This window comes from Eurypyga helias, unplaced genomic scaffold (genome assembly GCF_000690775.1).
Source record: "Eurypyga helias isolate BGI_N326 unplaced genomic scaffold, ASM69077v1 scaffold3211, whole genome shotgun sequence".
In the NCBI taxonomy this organism is placed as follows: domain Eukaryota; kingdom Metazoa; phylum Chordata; class Aves; order Eurypygiformes; family Eurypygidae; genus Eurypyga; species Eurypyga helias.
In genome coordinates this window covers 121611-144434 of record NW_010230015.1, presented here as the reverse complement: position 1 = coordinate 144434, position 22824 = coordinate 121611, and the positions used below count along the sequence as shown (strand labels likewise).

The window sequence follows — 22824 nt, the reverse complement described above, 5'->3', positions numbered from 1 at the left end:
TCCCATGTACTGTGCTGTCCTGCCTGGCCATCACACTGGTATCTGTCTGGTCGTGACAAGTAGCACAGCTGTCAGCATGTATCCCAAGATTTAGACCGCCATGAGTCACGGGGCCACCTTGTACTCGCTCTCACAGTAGTGATCTGTTTGCCTGCTCTGGAGAACAGGCAGCTGGTAGTAAAAAGAACCTCCCTCCAATATTAACTAAACCTTTCTTTATCTAATAAGATGTTTATTTTCCTCAGAAGGGACAGACATTGGAGCATCCAGAATCTTCAGATGGTTAGTTTGTCAAACACTGTTTCTCCTTGCATGTATTCAAGGAGGGGTCTAGTGGAGACAGCAGCATCCACCAACTTTCATTCACTCACTGCCACCATTAGTCACGCTCCCCCACAGGTGCTTGTGCAGCAGAGGTATCATGTCACTCCTCTGATCATAAGACAGCAGTCAGCATTTTGCCCCATCATTCCTGTATGTAGGTCACCAGAAGTACCAACAGTGTTTTTTAGCCACACTGAGATGGAGAAGAGGAAATCATAATCATAATAAACCACATTTAACATAGTAACACCTTCAGCTTATTTTAAAGGTGATAAAAAATTACTTGAAAGGTGGAGGCAAGTGGGACACAATGCTTGTTTTGTGACAGTGTGGGGATCTGGTTTGCGTTAAGTATGGAATAAGATGCAAGAAAGTGAAAGGAGAAGGCCTGCGGTGGAAAGGGTGCAAAGTGGAGAAAGAAGTTCTCCTGCAAGAAATGGATGTGGTTAAGACACAAGCCTCTCTGACAACAAGAGAGAGAGAGAAAAGATGATGTGTCAGCTGGAGAAGGAAGCTGCTAAATCTTCTACTGGGGAAAAAATATATTCTATGGGGAGGGAAGCCTAAGAGAACTCTACATTTACAACACATTACTGTTTTCTCAAACCAACCCTCTTCTTGTGCTTCCCTTTCCACAGAATATTTTGTCCTGATAAGAGCAAGAATGCAAGTTTGACAGAGCTAAATGAGATAAGTTGCTTATTAAACCTATGAGGTGTAGAACATGGTGGGGAAATGAAAGAGGGGGCAAGAACGTGTGGATATCTAGTGACAGAAAGAGTTTCAGAAAAAAGGAGTGACAAGCAAACATAATTTGTCACATTTCATAGAATCACAGAATGTTTTGGGTTGGAAGGGACCTTAAAGATCATCTAGTTCCAACCCCCTGCCGTGGGCAGGGACACCTTCCACTAGACCAGGTTGCTCAAAGCCTCATCCAGCCTGGCCTTGAACACTTCCAGGGATGGGGCATCCACAGCTTCTCTGGGCAACCTGTTCCAGTGCCTCACCACCCTCTTCGTGAAGAATTTCTTCCTGATATCTAATCTAAACCTACCCGCTTTCAGTTTAAACCCGTTACCCCTTGTCCTGTCACTACAGGGCCTTGTAAAAGAATCCCCCACCCCAGCTTCCTTGTAGCCCCTTCAGGTACTGGAAGGCTGCAATAAGGACTCCCCAGAGCCTTCCTTTTTCCAGGCTGAACCAACCCAATTCTCTCAGCCTGTCCCCATAGGAGAGGTGCTCCAGCCCTCTGATCATCTTTGTTCCCTCCTCTGGACTCGCTCCAACCAGTCTATATCCTTCTTATTTTGAGGGTTCCACAGCTGGGCGCAGCACTCCAGGTGAGGGCTCACAAGAGCTAAGTAGAGGGGGAGAATCACCTCCCTTGACCTGCTGGCCACGCTTCTTTGGATACAGCCCAGGATACAGTTGTCTTTCTGGGCTGGCAGCACACACCGCTGGCTCATGTTCAGTTTTTCATCCACCGGTACCCCCAAGTAACGGATAACGGGTTAAAAGTGAGCATGTGAACAAGTAGCTGATAACTTTGTGAGCTGTTGTTGGCTCAGTCACCATGATCACCTATTTTCACCTTCAATAGCTCAATTCAGTAATGCATTCTTTCTTCTTGAATAACTCACTCATTCAAAGGGTAGCCAAAGGAATGTGTGCCATAGAAAAGCCAGTAGAAAATCTGGAGACAGCAGGTGTTCAAAAGGCAAGGTCTCAAAACTGTGGAAATTGGCTTGTAGTGTTAGAAAAGTTTAGATTTGTTCCTGCAGCTCAGCACGAGGAAGAAAAATTATAGCACCTGTACTGTACAGGTGCTTTCTGCATTTGAAACTGGATTCTTTTTTTTCAGCTAGGATGCAAAGCCCTAGAATATGTGCAGTGCCAACCGTAACAGATGATGTGAAAGCAACATTTTTTTTGTGGGCGCATTAGCAGCAGGAGCAGCAGCAGAATTTTAACAGGGTTAGAGAGCAATAATACAAGCTGCTCCAGTATTCCATCAAAGCAAAATTTTTGTCTGTTACTGGCTTATACTGGCTATTTCTTTGCTATTTCATAGTATATGGAGTGCAAAGTGAGCATTAAGACTCATGCTGGTATCTCATAGGGGTCAGACGTGAGTTTTTGTTCATATATTTTTAATCCAGTCTAAGATGCACAATTTCACAAACCTATTTATAACTGAATGTGCTGGCTAAATGCTTTAAATGGTACTTGCTGAATACCACACCATGTGTCTTACTAATCCTCCTGTACAGAGTACTAGCGAATAGGCATGCAAGTCTTATATTAAAAAGAATTTAGGGTAAGGTCTGCCAAGCAAGAAGTCATGCAAATTCCACTTCAGAAAGTTTTTAACTCAACTCTTAGCAGAGCAATTCAGAAGAAATCCAACTTCTGTTTATGAACCTTGGAGGCCACAGCTGTCCCTTCTGTCTCACGTGTATCTGAAGTTCTGCCACAGGAACATAACTCATACTGGTGTTTCAGCCTCTGCCTCAAACCACCAGGCAGGGACAGAGACATTCAATATTGTTGTAATAGACTCCCAAGTCTCTCAAAGAGCCTATCCTAGTGGGAATGTCTGGGGCTAACACACATGGTCAAAAAAAAAGTGTAGCTGCCACAGATGTGTCAGTCTTAACAGTATGGCATGGGGAAGTCTGTGCAGGAGGTATTTACAAATCCCTTGGGAAATAGCTGAATTTCCAGGTCTTTTTGTCTGGTAGGGTCTCTTTGAGACCCAGGTTGGGGCCTTCATCAGTGTAAAGGGCAACAAGAGGTGTTTAAACGCTCGTTTTGGGAGTGTGTTCCAGCTAAGCACACTAGGAGATGGAGGGGCTGCTCTTTACTAGCATAGCTCTTTGTCTGCAGGCGGGTTTTGAAAAGTGAGAGAAGGAGGTATGTTCATGAGTTTGTCTCCCTAGCCCTTCCACAGAACACCCTTTTGATTCATATCCCTGCTGCAGGGGCTGCTCATGCATTTGGCACGTAATAACCGGTGGTTAAAATCCCGAAACAGCAGTAGAGCCCAGGTTAGGTGCTAAGGCTGCACACCTGCACTTGTTCTCTGCCAGACAAGCCGTTGAGCATAATTGTTTAGTGTCTCAGCTATAAGGTAATTTGGTTCCTTTGGAGTAATGCAGAATAACACTTTAGGAACAAACAAATGAAATTAACATAGGTAAAGGCAACATAAAATATTCAAATACATTGTGTTTAGAATAATAACATTTATTTTGATTCTAAGGTGTATTGTATTTTAATTAATTTAGCAGTCTCTTTATCCTACCAAAGAGATGCAAATAGAGATGAATGTGGAGATCAACTCTGTTTTCTTTTATGCTGGAAAATAAACGACAGATTCTCTGAATCACATTCAGGAAGATTTTTTAAAAAGGATGTACCTATCAACATTTTAATATTCTTAGTAAAATAACTGAAAAATGTCATGCAAAAGGATTTATATCTTAAACGTATACCTTACTGAATTATTAAAGCAGTAGGAATTTATGAAATAGCAGAATTAGGTAACTATAAGAATCTTCAGAGAACATCAGGTTCTTTAAAGAATGTTTGCGATACATAATTCTGACAACAATTTTATTCCTCCTCTTCTTCCAAATAACTGTTAGGCGTAACACCAAAATTATTTTATTCATTGAAAATACTGTTTCCTGCTAAGGAATAAATTATGGCATGGTTTAGACTGAAAATGTATTTTTTTAGTTTGAAAAATAAATGTCAATGATATAACTAGCTAGACCAGCTTCTTAAGGACAGGTTTTGACAGACAGCATTACATTTCAGAAGACTTAAATGAGATCCCCTTTGAACCTAGAAGTATTAGTTTGGTTATCGTCATATTTTGCATTAATCTGTAATGAAGTGTATAGAAGCAGTGAAGATTATGTACCTTGCTTTTAATGTTAGCAGCCAGCTAATGAAGCTTCTAAGTAGTTTAATTTTGTAGGATGATAGCCCCAATGACAAAGGAGGTAGAATTACTTAAGCCTTCTCCATCATCAGCTCAGAGCTTTGGTGATTTCAAATCTTCTCCTGACCCTTGGAGATGCATCAAGGGGAGGCCTTGAACCAATAGTGCCGCCAGGACTCAAAAAGGGGGAAAGTCCATCTTCTACAGAGAAGGATAAATCTTGGTCACTTTGTGGAAAGGATTGCATAATCTGGTTTTCTGCAATCATAGGGACTTAACTTTTTCAACCCTATCTTTTTGTTTATCCAACTGGGAGAGGAAGCAGTGCATTAGTATTTCTGTGCTGAAACAGACTAATATGTAGAGCTAAAATATAAGCTAAAGAAAATCATAAATGTATTGTCACTGGTCCAAGTCATAATAAATAGACAGAATAGTCTCAGATAATTAATAAGTTCAAATACATCACAGTACGCCTGCTTCATGATCAGAAACAGTAACTGCACTTATTAAATGAGCTTAGTTACAGAGTATACTGACTCCCTTAAATTTTGCATGAATCTGAGTTTTGTGAACATACTTTCTTTGAAAAGAATTGTAGTGTTCTTCGAAGTTAGGCATTATTCTTGTATTTATACAAAGCAGGATTTTCTCATATGGATGTTTTCATATCAAATACTGTAGTTTATAAATGTCTAGATCACAGACTTGATCTGAATGATCTTTTGGTTCTGATAATACTACTGAGTTTAAGTTATGGGTAATTTTAAATTATGATGTACATCTGGAATTACTTTGGTATCTATTCCTAAGTATTCTTATACATTATTAGCAGACAACAGTATGAAAAACAATATCGCTAAAAAAATACAGTTGTAAAATCAGTATTTCTTGTACATCTTAAAGTTTGTTCAGCTAAAGATGGAGTTCAGGTTCTCTTTTTCAAACAGGGTAAATCTGACAGTGAAATACCATTTGACAAGCACGAGCTCACAACTCAATCATCAGTAGCACTGTCTATATGCCTTATGCACATTCCTGTTTCCATAGCAACAAATCCAATATAGAAGTTCCTTTTCTTTAAGGGCTTTTTTTTTTTTTTTTGAATTATAACAGAGACTTCTTTGATATGACAATAACATGAATATTCATGTTTTGTAACTAGTGACCTAATTAAGGTCAGCTTCCGCCAGAAATAGTAATGAATCTTTGGATGGATTACCATTTCTATACTCAGTGATATACTCAGCCTTTTCATTCCTATTAATGAATTTTTATTTATAGGTTCTTCTTTTATCTGATGACCTTGATCTTCCAAAGAGATCCACCAGGGTGGATCCTTTCAAAGGGTTGAAAACTATATTGTTTATTTGGATGAAAGGGCTTACATAGTGTATTCTAAAATGGAATACTTGAGCCTTGTCTCTTTTGATGTTTTGTCTGTTTTCTAGAAATTAGGGAATGTACCATAGCATTGCACTGTTCTGTAACTGACCAATCCATTAATTTAGTATTTATGCATTGTTTTCATTCCTAGAAAATTATAGAAGAATTACAAAGGACTTTCTGACATTGGCCTCACAGCGGCCTGTCCTGGCATTTAGTTTGTCATAATTCAAAAAAACCCCATTAGATTAGACAGTGTTGCTTTGAATCCACTCTGTAGTAATATGTCATCAGCCAGCCATCACTAACCTTGAACCTCCATGTGTAGGTTGATAGCTTTTTCAGCATTCCATTATTTTCAGTTTCTCCTCATCAACTGCATCATGTTCACCAAGTATCAGTGTAGTTTATTCCATGTAAAGATCTGTCAGTTAAAAGTATTAAATTTCCAGTCATACTTTTCTTTTAAGCATTCTGTGCTGTGTTCTGTTCAGTGTCAGTGTCTTTAGTTCTGATTTTTCAATTTTGTCCCTCTCCTTTTCCTTGACTTGTTAGTCTGATCCAACCTCTTCTACCTCATCTGATGATTATCAATATGTTATGGAAGCTAAACTACAAGAAATGATCTCCATACGTAGGAAGGTAGTCCTACTGGACTTTACTTTCTATTGCTAAATAGAATCCATCTGATTTGTTTTCATTTTCTTTAACTTATTTTATTTTTTATTTTATTGATAATCAACCATCGTGCAGTTCAGTGCTTCAGGAGCTTACAATTTTACGATGGCAGGTTTGTGTTCAAACCATGCACAGTCTGCATGTTACATTTGGCTGATTTCATTGCTCATAAATAATTCCAATGTTTTGCTGATGCTTGGATGTAACAGGCCTTTGTAGCTGACACATTTCAAGCAATGCTGTTCAGCTGCCTGTTTAAATAAAGTTTCTTTTCGGAAAACTAAGTTTGCAGTTAGTAGTAGCTTGCTTTATGTTTTGTTTAAACTTTACTGAGATAAAAACTTACAAAGCCACTTAAATTACAGAAAGTGTCTCTATTTTCTTACAGGCAGAAGAAAGACATGGTAACATTGAGGAACGTATGAGACACTTAGAAGCTCAGCTTGAAGAGAAAAATCAGGAACTTCAAAGAGTATGTGCATTTCAGGCAATTTCTGTGCATTTTCCTTCTTTAATTTGTCAACATAGTGCTACATTATACACTCCAGCACACAGTCTTTCTACTGGTAAATGTTTTATTTATAGCAGTGGTGGCAGCATCTTCCCACTTTACTTAACCATCTTAATATACTAGTTTACATCTAGTTGCAGTGTTCAGAGTATTTTGCTGATACAAAAATGAATGTGCATTAATCAGTTATTACATTTCCTGTGGAATTTCTTTAAATGGCTACAGTTACCATATTTTTTTTTTAATTATACAAGTCTGTACTGATTAATTTTGGACCCTACCAATCTTTCTCTTCCATTCTACATTAAAGGCAAGGCAAAGAGAAAAGATGAATGAGGAGCACAACAAAAGATTATCAGATACTGTAGACAGACTTCTGACAGAATCCAATGAGCGTCTGCAGCTACACTTAAAAGAGAGAATGGCAGCACTTGAAGAAAAGGTACAGTGCAAAGAGCAGTATAAATTTCAGCTTAGTAACAGTTCTCCTGCATGAAACATGTTCTACTCTTACCAGGATGGAGGCATCATGCCGATATTGTATTACCAAATATTGCCAGAAATATGGTCTAACTTACACATTCAACTCTTAATTCAAGAGCACGCTGAAGCATCTTTCCAGAAGTACTGTGAATTGGATATGCTCCCTGTTTTATCAGCGAAGGGTCTGATGAAGAGCTTGTAAAGGACGAGGGTACTGCCGGGTATGAGGCAGTGACAGAAATTGGTCGAGAACTGAGGCATGGCCATGCTTCACATGTGCTGTCGTTCCTGTATTTTAACCTGCTGACTTACCTCACTTCCTCTGGGAAGAGTAAAATGCTGCAACCACATCAGAAGGAGCATCTACCCTTAGAGAGGAAATGCTATTTACAGGTTTTCTGTGATGTGAGACACAGTGTGTCTGCAAAATTCAAATCCCTTGACACCTATATTCACCCTCCTTAATCCCTCCCTCTTCTACTTACTCACCTTCAGTTTGATTTGAGGGGAATCTTTCAGTGTCTTTCAGAAGGATATTTCAGAACCGCTCAGAGAATGTACTTCCGGTTTATATCACTGAAACAAAATCATATATGAAGCAAGAAATAGTCCTGTCAAAAGAAGAACCTGGTAGAAATAGTTGTGTAAGCATGTGACAGTTCAAGGAAGATGCAAAGTGTTTGCTGTTCTTGAAAAAACATGGTCCTACATGTTTGGTTTATTTCCATACATATGGAAATATATGTGTATATATACTCAAACTGTAGCATTGAAGGATTTGAAGTCCAGTGAATATGAACTTTGATAACTTGTTCATGGAAGCTAAATGTATATGGCGATCTCCAATATTTAACCTATCTCCCATTTCTTTCTTGTGTGTTTTGTTTGTTTCTTTTTTCTTCTTTTTATTTCTAGAATGTTTTGATTCAAGAATCTGAAAGTTTTAGGAAAAATCTGGAGGAGTCTTTACATGACAAGGTACAATAAAATACTGTGATTTTATCTGGTTTTATCAAAATTGATATATTTATTATTTAGAAATATGTGTATGGTATATTAATTATCCAACTAGCCTGTACAATGTTCCTGACATCAATGATAATTGCTTTAATCAGCCAGATGCCTGAACTAGCCTTTAAGGGTCTCTAACAGTTGTTCTGAGCTAAGTTCATGGTTGAGAACCTAGCCTCAGGAAGTCAATACTAAAATTCATATTGATTTCACTAACTCTGAAATTTTTGTTCTATCAGTTTGAATTCTGAAAATGTCTTGGTTAACAGAGATGTATCCATAACTGGTTACTCTTTCATAGTGAAGAATGTAATTGCTTGATTTGATGCAATTCTTCTTAACAGGTGCAGTGGCATTATGCTAAATATAGCTGAAAGTGACCTTTTTTAGTTCATTGCAAATTAACCCCTAATAGTGTTTAGTGAGTCAGTCAAATTAATTACAAATGTTTGTTCTAATCCCAAATGTTGGTATTTTGTTTTGAAGTTACACTTGCCTTGAACACAGTAGGATACACAGATGTATCTGCATTCAGATTCACAGAAGTGTTTTTGTAGTGTATCAAATCCACTTAGTTTTATAGAATTTAAAAGGCAGAGCTCCATTCAATACTAATAGAATTATATCATATGATATTCAAAATCAAAAACTTTGAGAAAATTAGCAAAAGGAGTATCTGTTCAAATAAATTATTTTCATCTACATACAGATAACCTTGTAGAAACGCAGCGAGATTAAAGTCCCAAAAGGGAGCTTGTATTGCATTTTGGATAAAATTTCTGTGCTGTACTACCATAGTGATAAGGTGATTCAGCTGTTGCAAAATCAAGATCATACTTCACCATCAAGTTAGATAACAAAAAGAACATTTATAAAGCTGTGTTAATTGAAGAAAAATTTTCTGTCATTCTGCTACCAGAGAGTCTAAAACTGAATTATGGATACGAATTTGCCTGTGTAAATAAGGTATTTTTCCAATGTTATCTCCAACAGAACTTTATTGTTTTAATAGTGTTAGGGAATAGTGGAAGTGAATACAGTGGCTACTTCTTTTTCTGTCTGTTTTCTGGCTTGAATCTACATGTTTCCCATTGACAAAGATGAAAAATCAGGTATAAAAATGTTTTTGCAAAGATATTTTTATTTTTTATATTTATTGATTCTTGCTTAAGAGTGGGAAGGGGAATGAACACCTCCACCGCCGCTCCGTGCAAGTGGAGATGAGCTCTCCCCTAATGAAGCAATTTTAGATAGATGGTCACAACAGCAGATATTAGTAATCTCTAAATAACTATCAAATGATACAAGCAGAGTGACCACCAAGTCATCGCAGTAATTCTATTCAACCAACAAGTGGTGTAAAAACACTGTAATAAGAATTACTGAATCTGATCTTACAGATCCTTTTCCTCCCTAGCATTTTGGATTCCTGAACATTTTAAAATCTAGGAACAGCAGTGTTACGTCTTCATCCCATGTTTCCTTTTCATTTCTTTTAAAATTCTTTTATTTCATTCTATTAGTAGACCATAATTCTTTGTGCAATTTGAGAACAGCACTGCTTTCCCTAGTGGTTGCTGTCAATAGACTTTCGTTAGTTGGTTCCAAAAGTCCAATTTTTGTGGCACACACTCAGTTTTCACCAGCAGCACCTCATACTGGAGTTAATCAACCCAACCCCCAAGAGCAAGCTGTAAAGCTCCAGATCAACAAGTCCCTTAAAACATGATTGCCTCTAAGTCTGTGTATCTATTAGCAAGTAAAAAGGCCAGGACGTAATCTCAGTCTCTAAAGGGAAAACGGAGCATTGCGCCCTGAACTGTGCCTGACACAGAGAGTGCAGGTAGTGCACAAACCACTGCTGGTTCTTCTTTTACTCACCCTAGCTGTATAAGAAGAAAAAGTTTCAAGCACAAACCTGTCCTGCCATCATGTACAGCTAGTGGAAAAACAGTAGAGTGCAATACAACCTCCTCTTGAGGCATATGACTTATTACTAATAACGAGACTTGAATGCCTTTTCTAATTGTAGTCAGTGCTACATTCAGTGTATCATATCATACGTGTTTAGCTTTATGAGAGCAATATCTCATAAAGTAAATGTATTTTGTATCACAAGTAAATACACCTTGCTATGCTCGTTACCAGGAAAGACTTGCCGAAGAAATTGAGAAACTGAGATCTGAACTGGATCAAATGAAATTGAGGGCTGGTTCTTTAATTGAACCCACCTTGTCAAGGTAATATTTAATGACAAAAGTTTCCTCACTTTATGTTGAAATAGAACATGAATTTAAATGTCAAGCCTTTACAACAGGGATGTGTTCAGACCACGCATAAAAATAGCCATGTGTTTCTTTAAATATGTAAAATCTTTGCAGTTATTATTACTATTGCTTTTTACTTCTTTCATAGGTTAACAGGGCCTTACTGCAGTGAGTATACACTGAAATATTACTGAGATTAAGGAAAGCCTTTTAAATTTTGGAATGTTCTCAAAAGTATATCCCAATACCAATTTTTTCCCAGGAAACCTTACAAAGTTGAAACTATTGTCTTTAATGCTGACTCTGATTGGCATATTTATATTTATTCATTCTATCAGTTATATCTAATAATTCTTTTTTAATTAGCAAGACATAACTCAGCTTTGCTTAATGTGTAGCATAACACCACAGATCTTCAGCTAAAGATGAAGGCAGTATTCAGAGAGATCTGACAGTACCGTAACAGGACATTAAACATTATGTGTCGTTTTGGCAGACAAAGAATATGGGAACAATAGTTTGATGGATACTGTAGAAATAGCTACTAACAGCTGGAATGAATTTGTAATTCTAGAGAGTCCTCCTTGCCTAAAAGTATCCCACAAAATAGAATTGCTACTTTTTTTGATAATTGGGCGTCATGTCCTGTTTTCATAATAAGCAACGTGAACTTTTAAAACCTGACAGAAAAAGCTCATAGACCAAGACTAAATTCATAACACTACCATCCTCTATAAAGTTATTGGATTTTTTTTTTTCTTGAATCAGTTATTTTCCACCCATTGCTTCCTCAGATGTCTTGCTTAGTAGCTAGACGTGGTTTCTCCCTCGATCTTCTATTGTCTCTTAGAATAATATTTTTCTATAAAGGAAGAAGTGTACATTGCTGATATTCAGAACCTGACGCTTGTAACTGTTGGCATTTTTGTTCCTTTGGGAGTGTAAATGTGGCTACAGGCACACAAAATATTTTTTTGAGAGTGCTGTGAGAACACAGACTGCCAAACTGCTGCAACACACAGCTGAGATGGTTTTGGAGCAGCCACCCTTGGTGAACAGCAGCCTTTCTTGCTGGGTAGATGAGTGTCGCTAGCTTGTGCTCTGTAAATAGGAGTCTGATTAGCCCATGTCAGAGAGCTGTTTAAACTTGGTAAGCTATCAGAATGTCTTGGGAAATCAGCAGGTTCCCCTAAAACAGTATACTTCCCCTTCCATGACCTCACCTTGGGAAGCTACCAGCCCTCTCAGGAACAGGGAGCTATCAGCATCAAATTCGTACTGTTCTCGGCCTATATCCAGTTCTATATTTGCAGGGGTTTATTCTTTAAGCAGAAGAATAATGAAGATTGTCAGCAGATAATTATCTGCTGCCAGAAACTGGAACCTGGGCTGGGTTTTTTCCTGTCAACTTGCTGCACAAGTAACATGTATTATCAATTATCAGAGCAAAGCTCTTCTACAGCAAATACTGTACAGAGAAAATAAAAAACAGTCACTGCCCTAAAGGGTTTACTATATAACAGATGAGACATACAGACAAACCAAGCATAAAAACCCCCAAAAGTCTGCTGCTGTAGATGGAGGGTTTAGGACATTTGTAGCCCAACTGCTGTCATGTTTTCTTATTAATACAATGACAGGAGCTTTAGATAACTTTTTAAAAGGTAAAAGTCATAATTTTTCTAAAATTCTGGGAGTTCCTGTCAGGCATGATGGAAAGTGTAAGAGAAGATAAACTGAAGGTTGTTCAAAAAAATGTATGTATGACAAAAGCATGAATTCTGATGTATGCTTTACCCAAAACTGAAGTTCTAAAACATTATTCAATATCTGTGGCAATTTCACAGATTCACAGAGTGGTAGGGTTTGGAAGGGACCTCAACCCCCCTGCCAGCGCAGGATCACCTGGAGTAGATCACACAGGAACTAGTCCAGGAGGGTTTTGAAAGTCTCCGGAGAAGGAGACTCCACCCCCTCTCTGGGCAGCCTGTTCCCGTGCTCTGTCACCCTCACAGGGAAGAAGTGTTTCCTCATGTTCAGGCTGAACCTTCTGTTTACCAGTTTATGGCCATTGCCCCTAGTCCTGTGGGGCCCCCTGGGTGACTGGGGACCACTGAAAAGAGCCTGGGCCCATGCTCCTGATCCCCACCCTGTAGATATTTATAAAAATGTATGAGATCCCCCTCAGCCTCCTCTTCTCCAAGCTAAACAGACCCAGCTCTCTCAGCCTTTCCTCAGATGGAAGGTGCTCCAGGCCCTTCATCCTCTTAGTGACCCTGCACTGGGCCCTCTCTAGTAGTTCCTTGTCCTTCTTGAACTGAGGAGCCCAGAACAGGACACAGCACTCCAGGGGAGGCCTCACCAGCACAGAGCAGAGGGGGAGGATAACTTCCCTCTATTTAATGTATCTGATTTGATTGCTGTGGCACATTTCAGGATTTCCAGTGCCTCTTCTTAGAATTTGTTTTCTTACAGTATGTTTCATAAAAGAAATTACATCAGTGCTTGAAATCCTTCCATTCTTATTTTAGATTTGTCACAGCCCTCATAATACCTGACAGCAATTACATTTCTCCATACCCCACTGTCACCGTAGTTTTTAGTAGAGGCTTTCTTTTCCCATTGATCAATAAACAGGCATCATAGTTGTAATATTTTATCTTTCACTTTTTTAAAAGGATGTTTGGAATTTGAGACCAATGCTTCAGTCCTCCAGTATGAGTATGTTTTAATTCCAGTTAAGTCCTTCTCAAGGAAAAGAGAATCTCTGTGTTTAGAAACAGAGCCCTCTATGTTTAGAGCCCAGGAAAAGTCACCAGGTTTCAGCACAGATAGGTATGGTTATTTGGAAAGCAGATATTCTCTTAATTAGCTTTTTTTATGTCTAAGATTAAAGCCATCGTTTTCTCAAACAGCATTCCTTTCAAAGTGTGAGAAATGTTTAAGGACAAAGCTTATTCGTATTTTGCAGCCCAAAACTGTTTATTAACATTGCTGTGAACCCTGTAAGTTCGCTGTAGGTGATTGTAAGCATTTTCCCAAGTTAAAAAAAAATCAATAATATAAGTACAACATTAAACTCTCATTTTATATTCTTATAAAGAGTGAAATGTCAAGCATGAAGAGTTGCTATAAACAAATACATACCTAGTTGTCTTATTAGTGTAGTATTTGTTAATATTTCATATTTCTACTATAATCATGCTATTCATGTATTGTTATGTGGATATTGCTTATGTGTTAAAAACTAGAAATTGTTCATGTCTCCACTGCTGTGGCTGAATGCTCAAATGGTGCATGGAGCCTTTCTCTTCTGGCTTGGCTACACAGCCTGTGGCCAGCATGCTTCTATTGCACCATGCAGGGAACTTTACTGCTGCTGTTTGACCAAGGACAGAAAGGCCAGGTACTGTTGCCTGCAGCCAAGAAAAGGCATGCTGACATCATCATGTATGTGCCTCACCCCAGTGTCCCAAGACTTTCTAGGACTACAGGAAAAACTGGGTGTTAAAACTCTCAAAAGCATCATCAAATAAAGATGAATAATTCATAACCAATGTTATGTATCACCAGGGAGTTCACTAATATTTTCAAAATGTGGAGCACAGACGTACAGTAGGAAAATGCTATAGGTAGCCTCACTCGTGAGCATGTAATGTGCTTACAGTAACCTCAGGCATATTTATTCAGGAAGGCAATGGAAGGAAACTATACAGGACAGAACATTCAGGAGCCAGTTCTGTTAATTAGCTTGTCCTGGTTTTGGACAATAAGTTTTATTATGCATTTTTTGTTTGCTTTCTTCCTTAATTTCCTTGTAATATGATTTTGAGTTTTCACTTTTAAGTATTTTTTTTTGTGATGTGATTTTGTCATTTATTATGTGATACATAATAATTTGTTTAAAAACGTAAGATAAAATCTGTCTCCCTAGACTGAAGGTCATTGGATTGTTGTTCTTACTATTGTTACTATTACTCTCTCTAAGTCTACTTCTGTGTCTCTCTTTTTAGACCTCACCTAGATACATCAGCAGAGCTGAGGTATTCTGTGGGCTCCCTGGTTGATAGTCAGTCTGACTATCGATCAACTAAAGTGATAAGGCGACCTAGAAGAGGACGGATGGGCGTACGCAGAGATGAACCAAAGGTTAATCCACAATCACTTCTCAAATATTCTCTGATAAGAGAATGTATTTCAGGCTGTTAAGCTTACAGTTTGTGTATTTCCATAAAAACAACAACAACAACAAACCAACAACCCACCAAAAAAAAAAACCAAAACAACAAAAAAACCCACACCCAACTAAATCCAAATGGCAGGGTATTTTTCTATGCATACTCAGAGAAGTACTGTTATACTAAAATGAAGGCAGAAGAGGTTAAAGTTCAGACATCAAAGTTTACGCATACCTGACTGTCTGTCTTTTCTAGGGACCTCTGTGTAAATTTTCCTGATGGTTGATTTTACACAGAGTTAAAAATTATGTTAAAATACTTTACATCATTTACAGCAATATTGCAAGTGTTAATGTAGCATTAATCATTGACTAGGTATTCTTAAATGTTGGTTGCTTGCCTTTCCCATTTTAGAGAAGCTCAATTTTGCATTTTTTTTCCATGGAGTAAGCCATATGCATCTTAATTCCTTCTCAGGTAAAATCACTTGGAGATCACGAGTGGAATAGGACCCAGCAGATTGGTGTATTGAGCGGCCATGCATTTGAAAGCGACACTGAAATGTCTGACATCGATGACGATGATAGAGAAACGCTTTTCAGCTCCATGGACCTCCTGTCACCAAGCGGCCATTCCGATGCCCAGACTCTGGCCATGATGCTTCAGGAGCAGCTAGATGCAATCAATAAAGAAATCAGGTATGCAGCCTGAACCAGCTGCCATATACTCGTGATTTCAGCTTCAAGCTTCTCTTAGTGCATAAGTTCAGGTACCGTTCATAACAATTAGGAAACCACTTGTACATTTAAAGAACTGATAATGTGTCTGTTTTTCTTATGAGGGTATTGATTGTGTGAAGATAACAATGGCATCTTCACTTCCTAACCAGAGGAATTTCTTTCAAAAACTGTTCCAAGTGAAGAACTGCTGGCCAGTTGAAAAGAAATACATTAGAGAATGCTAACGTGGCATATTTGGCAGATCGGTATTCATAGTCCTCTTTTCAAAGTCTTTTTCACTGCTCTGCATGACTCCTCTTACTGACTAATGACCTCCTATCAGAAATGTTTTATTTCATTGCTCTTCATGCTTTCTTCTGATAGTTATTCCTATGTTACATCTCACATTAGCCACGTTTTCTAATACATAGTTTTGATTTTCTGTAGACATGTTAGATGTAATTTTTCGTGCTCCAAGTTGATGTATAATGCTTGGAAATAGGTGGCAAATTGCATGTATCTTAATAATTTATGTGCAAATTTAATGACGTGATAGAGAATCCAATGAAATATTTTGATTAAGTGAGTTTTAGGCTTAAAGCTTTCTTCATGATTCTCAGGAAGGGAAAATTTTAAAAACTTGGTATATGAAAGAGATCCACTCATGAATAACTTTTTCTAGAAGGAGATGAAGGAGATTACTGAATGTATTAGTGACTTTCTGGTAATACTGTAGACAGAAGGACTGTGGTTAGAAATATAATCAAAACTAGATTACCTTTTGCCAGATCTCAGTCATTTTCTGAGCAAGGTGTCTTTAAAGGGAGAACAGTATTGGAATATATTGAATTTGAATAACCATTCTGTTCACACGGGAGACTTTTTGTTATAGATCTACAGCTTTGCCTTTTTGCTACTCCGAGAATTTCTTCATTCAGATAGGATTACTAGGCTATTTTCTAATATCTGTTATTGCAGCTGGCAGGATGGAGTCAGAGGAATTTTGTTGTCGAGAGGGTAAATCTCCTTAAAACAGTGTTTTTAAAGGAGAGAACCTTGTCCATATTTTCTGTTATTACAAAGAAGTCAGCACTGTGACCAATGCAGGAAGATGAAGATGCAACAAATGTATTTGTTTCAAAAAAATACTAGCATTTTGAGAATTTAACAGGTAATTATGTAATACAGTAAAAGGTTTTAACTATAAGTTTTGACTCCAGGTGACATAGTGGGACATTGTTTGTGCCGTCCTGAATTAGAACACTGTTTTACCAAACACAGGATCTTAACGTAGATGTTTTTTCTCAAAATCGAAGCAAGAGTGCACACTGTGTATAGCCATTTTTGCTGGAGTTACACTGAGAGCAGTTTATTTCCCTTACAGCAAAGCTTATACTGAAGTCTAAGCTTTCATTACCACTACCATCATTATTAAAGAACCAGGAAACTGATTTTCTATTCTTTTTTTTCATTACATTTCAGGAAAAATTATTCTACAAGGATAGTATTATAAATTAGACTGCGTTTCACATTTTCTTGGTTTGTGGGGGTTTTTTTTGATAAATGGTATAAGAGTGTATCAAATGATTGGAGATATCAAGAGAGATTAACAATTTATTTTGCTTTAATTTGTTTTACTATGTAAGAGGACTCTGACTCTAGATTACTAAAATGAAAAATATTTTTACAATTGTCTTTAAAAATATTATTTGCCTTTAAGTTCCTGCCATGCCTCATTTCAGAAAGAACTGTAGACATTTTATAGAAATTTTGAAATGGATGTAAGGGGAAGAGATTTATCACAGCACAAGAATTTGTAGGTTTGTATTTTCAGTGTATTATGGTTTCATTTATAGTACATGTTTCATTTGTATTCTCCCATTTAACCTTGATCCTTCACACTTTTTCCTTCTCTTTGCTAAAAAAAAAAACCAACACCCCACAACACAGCTCTTTCTAACATGGCTTTATGGGCAAAGCACTTAGAAACAAATATTCTATTGTAAACACGTTTTATCATTTGTGGTACAATCAGCATTAAAAACCAAAGCTAAAGAACCCAGTGGAAGCATTATATTGAGGCTATATATGTTTAAGAAGCTTAAATTTGTTGTTAACGAGAGGTATTTTAAGGAAAATCACTTAAAAACTCAGTGTTTTAGAAACAACTGTCATTTTTTCATCAATTTCTAGGGATGAAATGGATAAATTGTTTTGCATGTTCTCTTGGTTTATTAATATGGATTATCTTAGCAATTCCTGTCTTAAAGCTCTGGTTTTATTTGACTCTAAATTTGTGTTCATGCTTTAAAAACCGAAAATCAGATGAAGCCAACTTAAATTGGAATTAGTTTCCTAAGGTAAATCGGATTGTTAACTCCCCCTCCCCTATACTGTCTCCTTTGGAAAGGAACAAATCTTCCTGAAATGTCACATGTCAGGTCTTGTTGTTGGGCAGATTCCTCAAACAGTTTTTGAGGATGGAAGAATTAAGAAAAATAATTTTATAATTCCAGTGATTAAAAAATGCACTTTTCAGTATTATTTTGGAGTTGACCTGTGATATTCATCTTTACTTTCAAATCTCATTTGAAAGGAAACTTTTTTTTAGCTTTGCTTTTTTAGTATGCAGAGACAAATACATCCATGTTCTTTTATTTAATAAGGCTAATCCAAGAAGAGAAAGAGTCGACAGAACTGCGAGCTGAAGAGATAGAGAACAGAGTGGCCAGCGTGAGTCTGGAAGGCTTAAATCTAGCCAGAGTCCACCAAGGTACCTCCATTACTGGCTCAGTAACAGCATCATCACTTGCAAGCTCCTCTCCTCCCAGCGGACACTCAACTCCTAAACTCACCCCTCGCAGTCCAGCCAGGGAGATGGACAGAATGGGGGTTATGACGCTGGTAAGAAACCCTGTGGTGCCAATTTTAGGTGTGATATTTCTAGTATTAAATACTTCGTTTTTTCACTGTATGAATGGCTAATCTCTAATTCTTTATTCACCTCTCCATCATACATACAGATAGCAAATACTCTAGAATATGGACATACTGGGTGGGTTTAGGGTTTTTTATTGTGGTTTTGAGCATTGCATGATTCACCAAGGACATCGTGATCGGAGGAACAAGGGCCTTACGCATACAGGCAGAGGAATTAATAAGAGACAGAATCTATCATTGGAATTACTGTGATGAATTTATATGTTAAAAATGTTCGCAAATGAAAGGTCTGAAATGATGGTTATTAGACAATAGCTGTGGGACTATCAGTGATTTGAAACATCCAGAAAATGTCTAGAAGGCATTAAAGCCTTCTACTACCTCCTATATTTGATCATTTGCATATACATGTATATCGTGTATACCCTTCTATACCTGCAGTATTTTGTATGTATTCTTCATGACTGTATATCAAGCATCTGTGCTTTGTTTTCCAATAATCCGTTTAACTGGTGTACTTCAACATTACAAGCAGCACACACAAAAAGATACCAAGCCATCAAGTTATAATGCAAAGCAGTTTTAAAGGTACAGTAATTTTAGAAGACATACGCTTAAACCAGTCTGTTTTGATTTGAAAAGGGATTTGCAAAAAATTTAATTGTGGTCCTAGGCAGAAAGAAACAGCCCAGCAGCCAAGCAGGTGAAGGCAGTATGTGTTGGCGTATTCAAGATACACAACAGCTGTGATCAGAGGGCAGACACAGGGTGCCCCACAACGTGTGGGCTACCTGGGTAGAACCTGGGTGAATTCATCCCGTTCAGCACTAGGAGGCAATTAAAGCAGCACACTCTGCTGATCGCTACATGCAGGGAGGAGAATAGGCTATCTGTAACCCCATTTTTTATTTGCTATTTCTCTGATAATCTGAATGTTATCTGTGTCCCGTTGCGGCCCATTCCTGGGAAGCGGCAGTAGTGGTTCCCCGTGGAGCCTCTCAGCAGAGGGTAAATGAGCTTTGATCTCAATCAGAAAGCAGAAATTAACTCTCCTAGCCAAGAAGGTTGCTAAGAACAGCTGGGAGTGGAGCCTAGTTGTTCGGCATAGCTGTGAGTAAGGAATTTTGTCTGCTGTCATCTAGCTGAGTATTCCCTTTTCTTGGGAACTGACAGCTACTCCTGTCCACCTCTACCCCTCTCAGTTTAGCATGGTGCTTGCTGTCGTCTTTGGAACCAAAGACACCAGTTTCTTATTGCAAGACTAGGTCAGGGCTGGCAGTTGCGGCAGACTGGCCCTGATCCTTTGCTGCCCCCCGTTTCCACTGCTGAACAGCAGAAATGACAATGTTGGTGGCACAGAGCATTGTGGAGGAGGTGGGTGTGCAGGCTGCCGTGGTGCCACCCACTTCACCAAAGCAGAAACTTCCTGAATATGCCATTTGGCTCCATTCCACCAGCCATTTAAACTATGCAATCTGGCTAAACTGCTGAAATGGCTAAACTGAGCTTCCAGCAAACACCTGCACTGCCTGGCTGCCTTAATTTGGACACAGTAGCTTTGGGTCAGTAGCTTCATCAGACTGAAATACAAAATGACAGCATAGCCTCTGCACTTTGGGTTGCCATGGCCTCATTGGCATCCAGCTGTAGTTGTGCCAAAGCTCAGATGGGTGTGTCTGTATGATTTGCGTTGAACACTGGACGTACCAGAAGTGTAGGAGTAGCACCCCACTGCATGCTCAGCAGCATTCCAACAGCTTTGGTCCCTCTGTCAACCATTTCAGGACACTTCTTCAGCAGGAGTTCAGTGTTGAGCATCTCCTCCTTACTGGCTGGGGACAGACACAACAGGCTATCAGACATCTTCTAAGTGGAAACTTTGAACTGGAAAGCGTTCTGGAGGTCTGACCTCTAGAGCCCAAATTACCAAATGGTCCTGTATGGTTTGGCTGGAGAAGCATTACTGCATGAGTTTCCATAGCCCAGGTCCCTGCAGTAAATAAATTCTTTAGGGTATCCTCAGCTTTCCCTGACTGAATGAATCATCTACCAAAAATAAAAATGGAAAGAGGGTTTAACAAGACACATTCGAAGATGGGTGAGTTTATATTCACTGACTGAAAATGCCAGCCACTTTAATGTGGGATAACTGGAGAGAAAGATCCTTTTTTCAGACGTGGTATTTTTTGATGGTATTTTGTGTTTATGTGTGGTGAGACACCAATCCAATTGTAACATTAGATAAAACTAAAAAAAAAAAAAGAATCGCTGTTGGGAGTAGTGGAAGGATTTTTATGAAAACTCCAAAAATAAAAGGTGCTACTATAAGCATGTAATGTCCTATTCTTTGCTAAGCTTATGAAAATGAAGGCAATTGTAACTTTAGAAAAAGATAACTGCTTTCCCAGAATAGCATATTTGTCAGGGGTTATCTTATGTTATGACACCAAGTGTATAATTAGTGTACAATATAGGTAGTATTAAATTAATGAAATCTCTTCTTCCTACTTCTGAATGCAAGAACAACAAATGTCTGCTATTTTGTTATGCTCAAATGAGATTTACTAATTGCTCTTTTTTTATTGTTGTTACCAATCTAAGCCAAGTGACCTAAGGAAACATCGGAGAAAGGTATGATACTGTGGGGTTTTTAAGTGTGGGAGAACACGTTTATCATATTCCTCTGCTATTTAGATAACCAGGTTCCTTGCTAGCCACTGAATCCCTTTGACTCCTTTTTATTCAATTATTGAACATAATTATTTTAATCCTACCTAGAAAGGCTTACAGCGATCACAGCTGAGCCACAGAATCAAGGCCCACCAGTGATGCCTTGGAATAGTAGCCTCTGCAGCACAGACTTAAAGTAATACAGTTTTAAAAAGAAAAAAATGAGAAGACATTATATTTGAGATAAATCATTATATGTTGTGACAAAATTCCTTTTTGTTCACACTTACTTTCAAGCATTCTGGCCATTCTGTTAACAAGTTATAGAGAGTGGTCCTGTTTGTGTCTGTATTGACCTTCTCCCTTACATCCCTGAGAAACTTTGTTTACTTGAATAATCCTGTTTAATGCAAGGCGATCGCCCATGTCTAAGGTTATTTTCATATTTAGACCTTTAGTGGATCAACCTGTTTGGCATAAAAGGAATTAATTTCTTCTTCAAGTGTAATCTCTTTTCTTTCAAATATGTACCTTAAGCTGCCATATTTAGGCAATTGCTCTTTTCCAATAACCTCTTTCAAAAAAAAGAAGCTTTACAATTTGCCTAAAAAATTGCACTTGAAGCCATGCATGCTTCGCTTCACTTGACAGATTTGTGCAGCATATATTGAAAGTTTCTTGAAAAGGTAATCTGTGCTCAATGGAGTCTCTCTCCCCCAGATTGCAGTAGTTGAAGAAGATGGGCGTGAAGATAAAGCCACAATCAAATGTGAAACTTCTCCACCTCCCACACCCAGAGCTATCAGAATGACTCATACCCTTCCTTCTTCATACCACAATGATGCCAGAAGGTAAGATGTTTGGGACATGAATTGGTACTTCAGTTTTACCACGTATTATTCTTTTCAAATCATGTTGTTGTTTAACTATTCCAAAATGACCTGATTTCTTCCTGTTTCTTCTTGGCAGTGTTTCCCCTGCCATGAGAGAGAAAGCCTTACCCTTTGTCTCTTGCATGACCCTGAGAATGTTTGTCAGTGCTAAAATACATGCTGGATATTTCTGGTTTGAGGTACAGTTTTGATCACTACTAGAAGTAGTGTTACTGCAAATCCTAGAAAGACAGACAGCAGGCTGATTCCTGTATTTTTCATCAATTGTTCTTAGCAAAGTATTTATCTTTAGACCTTTTTTTTTTTTTTTTTGTAAGGCTCAGTCAGCCTGATGCAGAAAATGTGCTTCGGTATTGCTTTACATGTCGCTAAGTCATCTAAAAGTGTGATTGTTTCACGTGCTGGGGGATCATTACTAAAGTATAACCAATTAATTTATTCGCAGAACTGCTCAGAAGAATGTAAAAAATTACCTGCAAATGTTTGACGTGTTATCTATTCCCTTTCTTTATTATCATTTTGTAGTAGTTTGCCTGCTTCATTGGAGCCAGAAAGCATTGGTCTTGGCAGTGTCAGTAGCAGCCAGGACTCCCTGCACAAAGCTCCCAAGAAGAAAGGAATCAAGTCTTCGATAGGACGTTTGTTCGGTAAAAAAGAGAAGGCTCGACTTGGACAGCTCAGTAAGGGATTAGTGGTAACAAGCCAAGGTCACCATCTCACAGTCATTTCTCCATTTTTGATTTTGCTTCATTTCCAATTGGCTTATTTTTCTCTTTTGTCTGGCAGAACTTTCCCATTAAACTTCATTGCTA

General features: G+C 38.2%; 1 protein-coding gene across 1 annotated transcript in view; it reads left to right on the top strand.

Moving 5' to 3' along the window:
- The window catches only part of PPFIA2 (protein tyrosine phosphatase, receptor type, f polypeptide (PTPRF), interacting protein (liprin), alpha 2), a 112834-nt gene that overhangs the window by 51571 nt on the left and 38439 nt on the right, over positions 1 to 22824 (top strand). The window contains exons 7-16 of the mRNA XM_010160584.1: positions 6729 to 6812; positions 7162 to 7293; positions 8250 to 8312; positions 10494 to 10585; positions 14626 to 14761; positions 15268 to 15488; positions 18176 to 18413; positions 21051 to 21080; positions 21840 to 21970; positions 22538 to 22692. Coding sequence (XP_010158886.1) covers positions 6729 to 6812; positions 7162 to 7293; positions 8250 to 8312; positions 10494 to 10585; positions 14626 to 14761; positions 15268 to 15488; positions 18176 to 18413; positions 21051 to 21080; positions 21840 to 21970; positions 22538 to 22692 — 1282 coding nt within the window. The remainder of the gene's footprint in view (positions 1 to 6728; positions 6813 to 7161; positions 7294 to 8249; positions 8313 to 10493; positions 10586 to 14625; positions 14762 to 15267; positions 15489 to 18175; positions 18414 to 21050; positions 21081 to 21839; positions 21971 to 22537; positions 22693 to 22824) is intronic.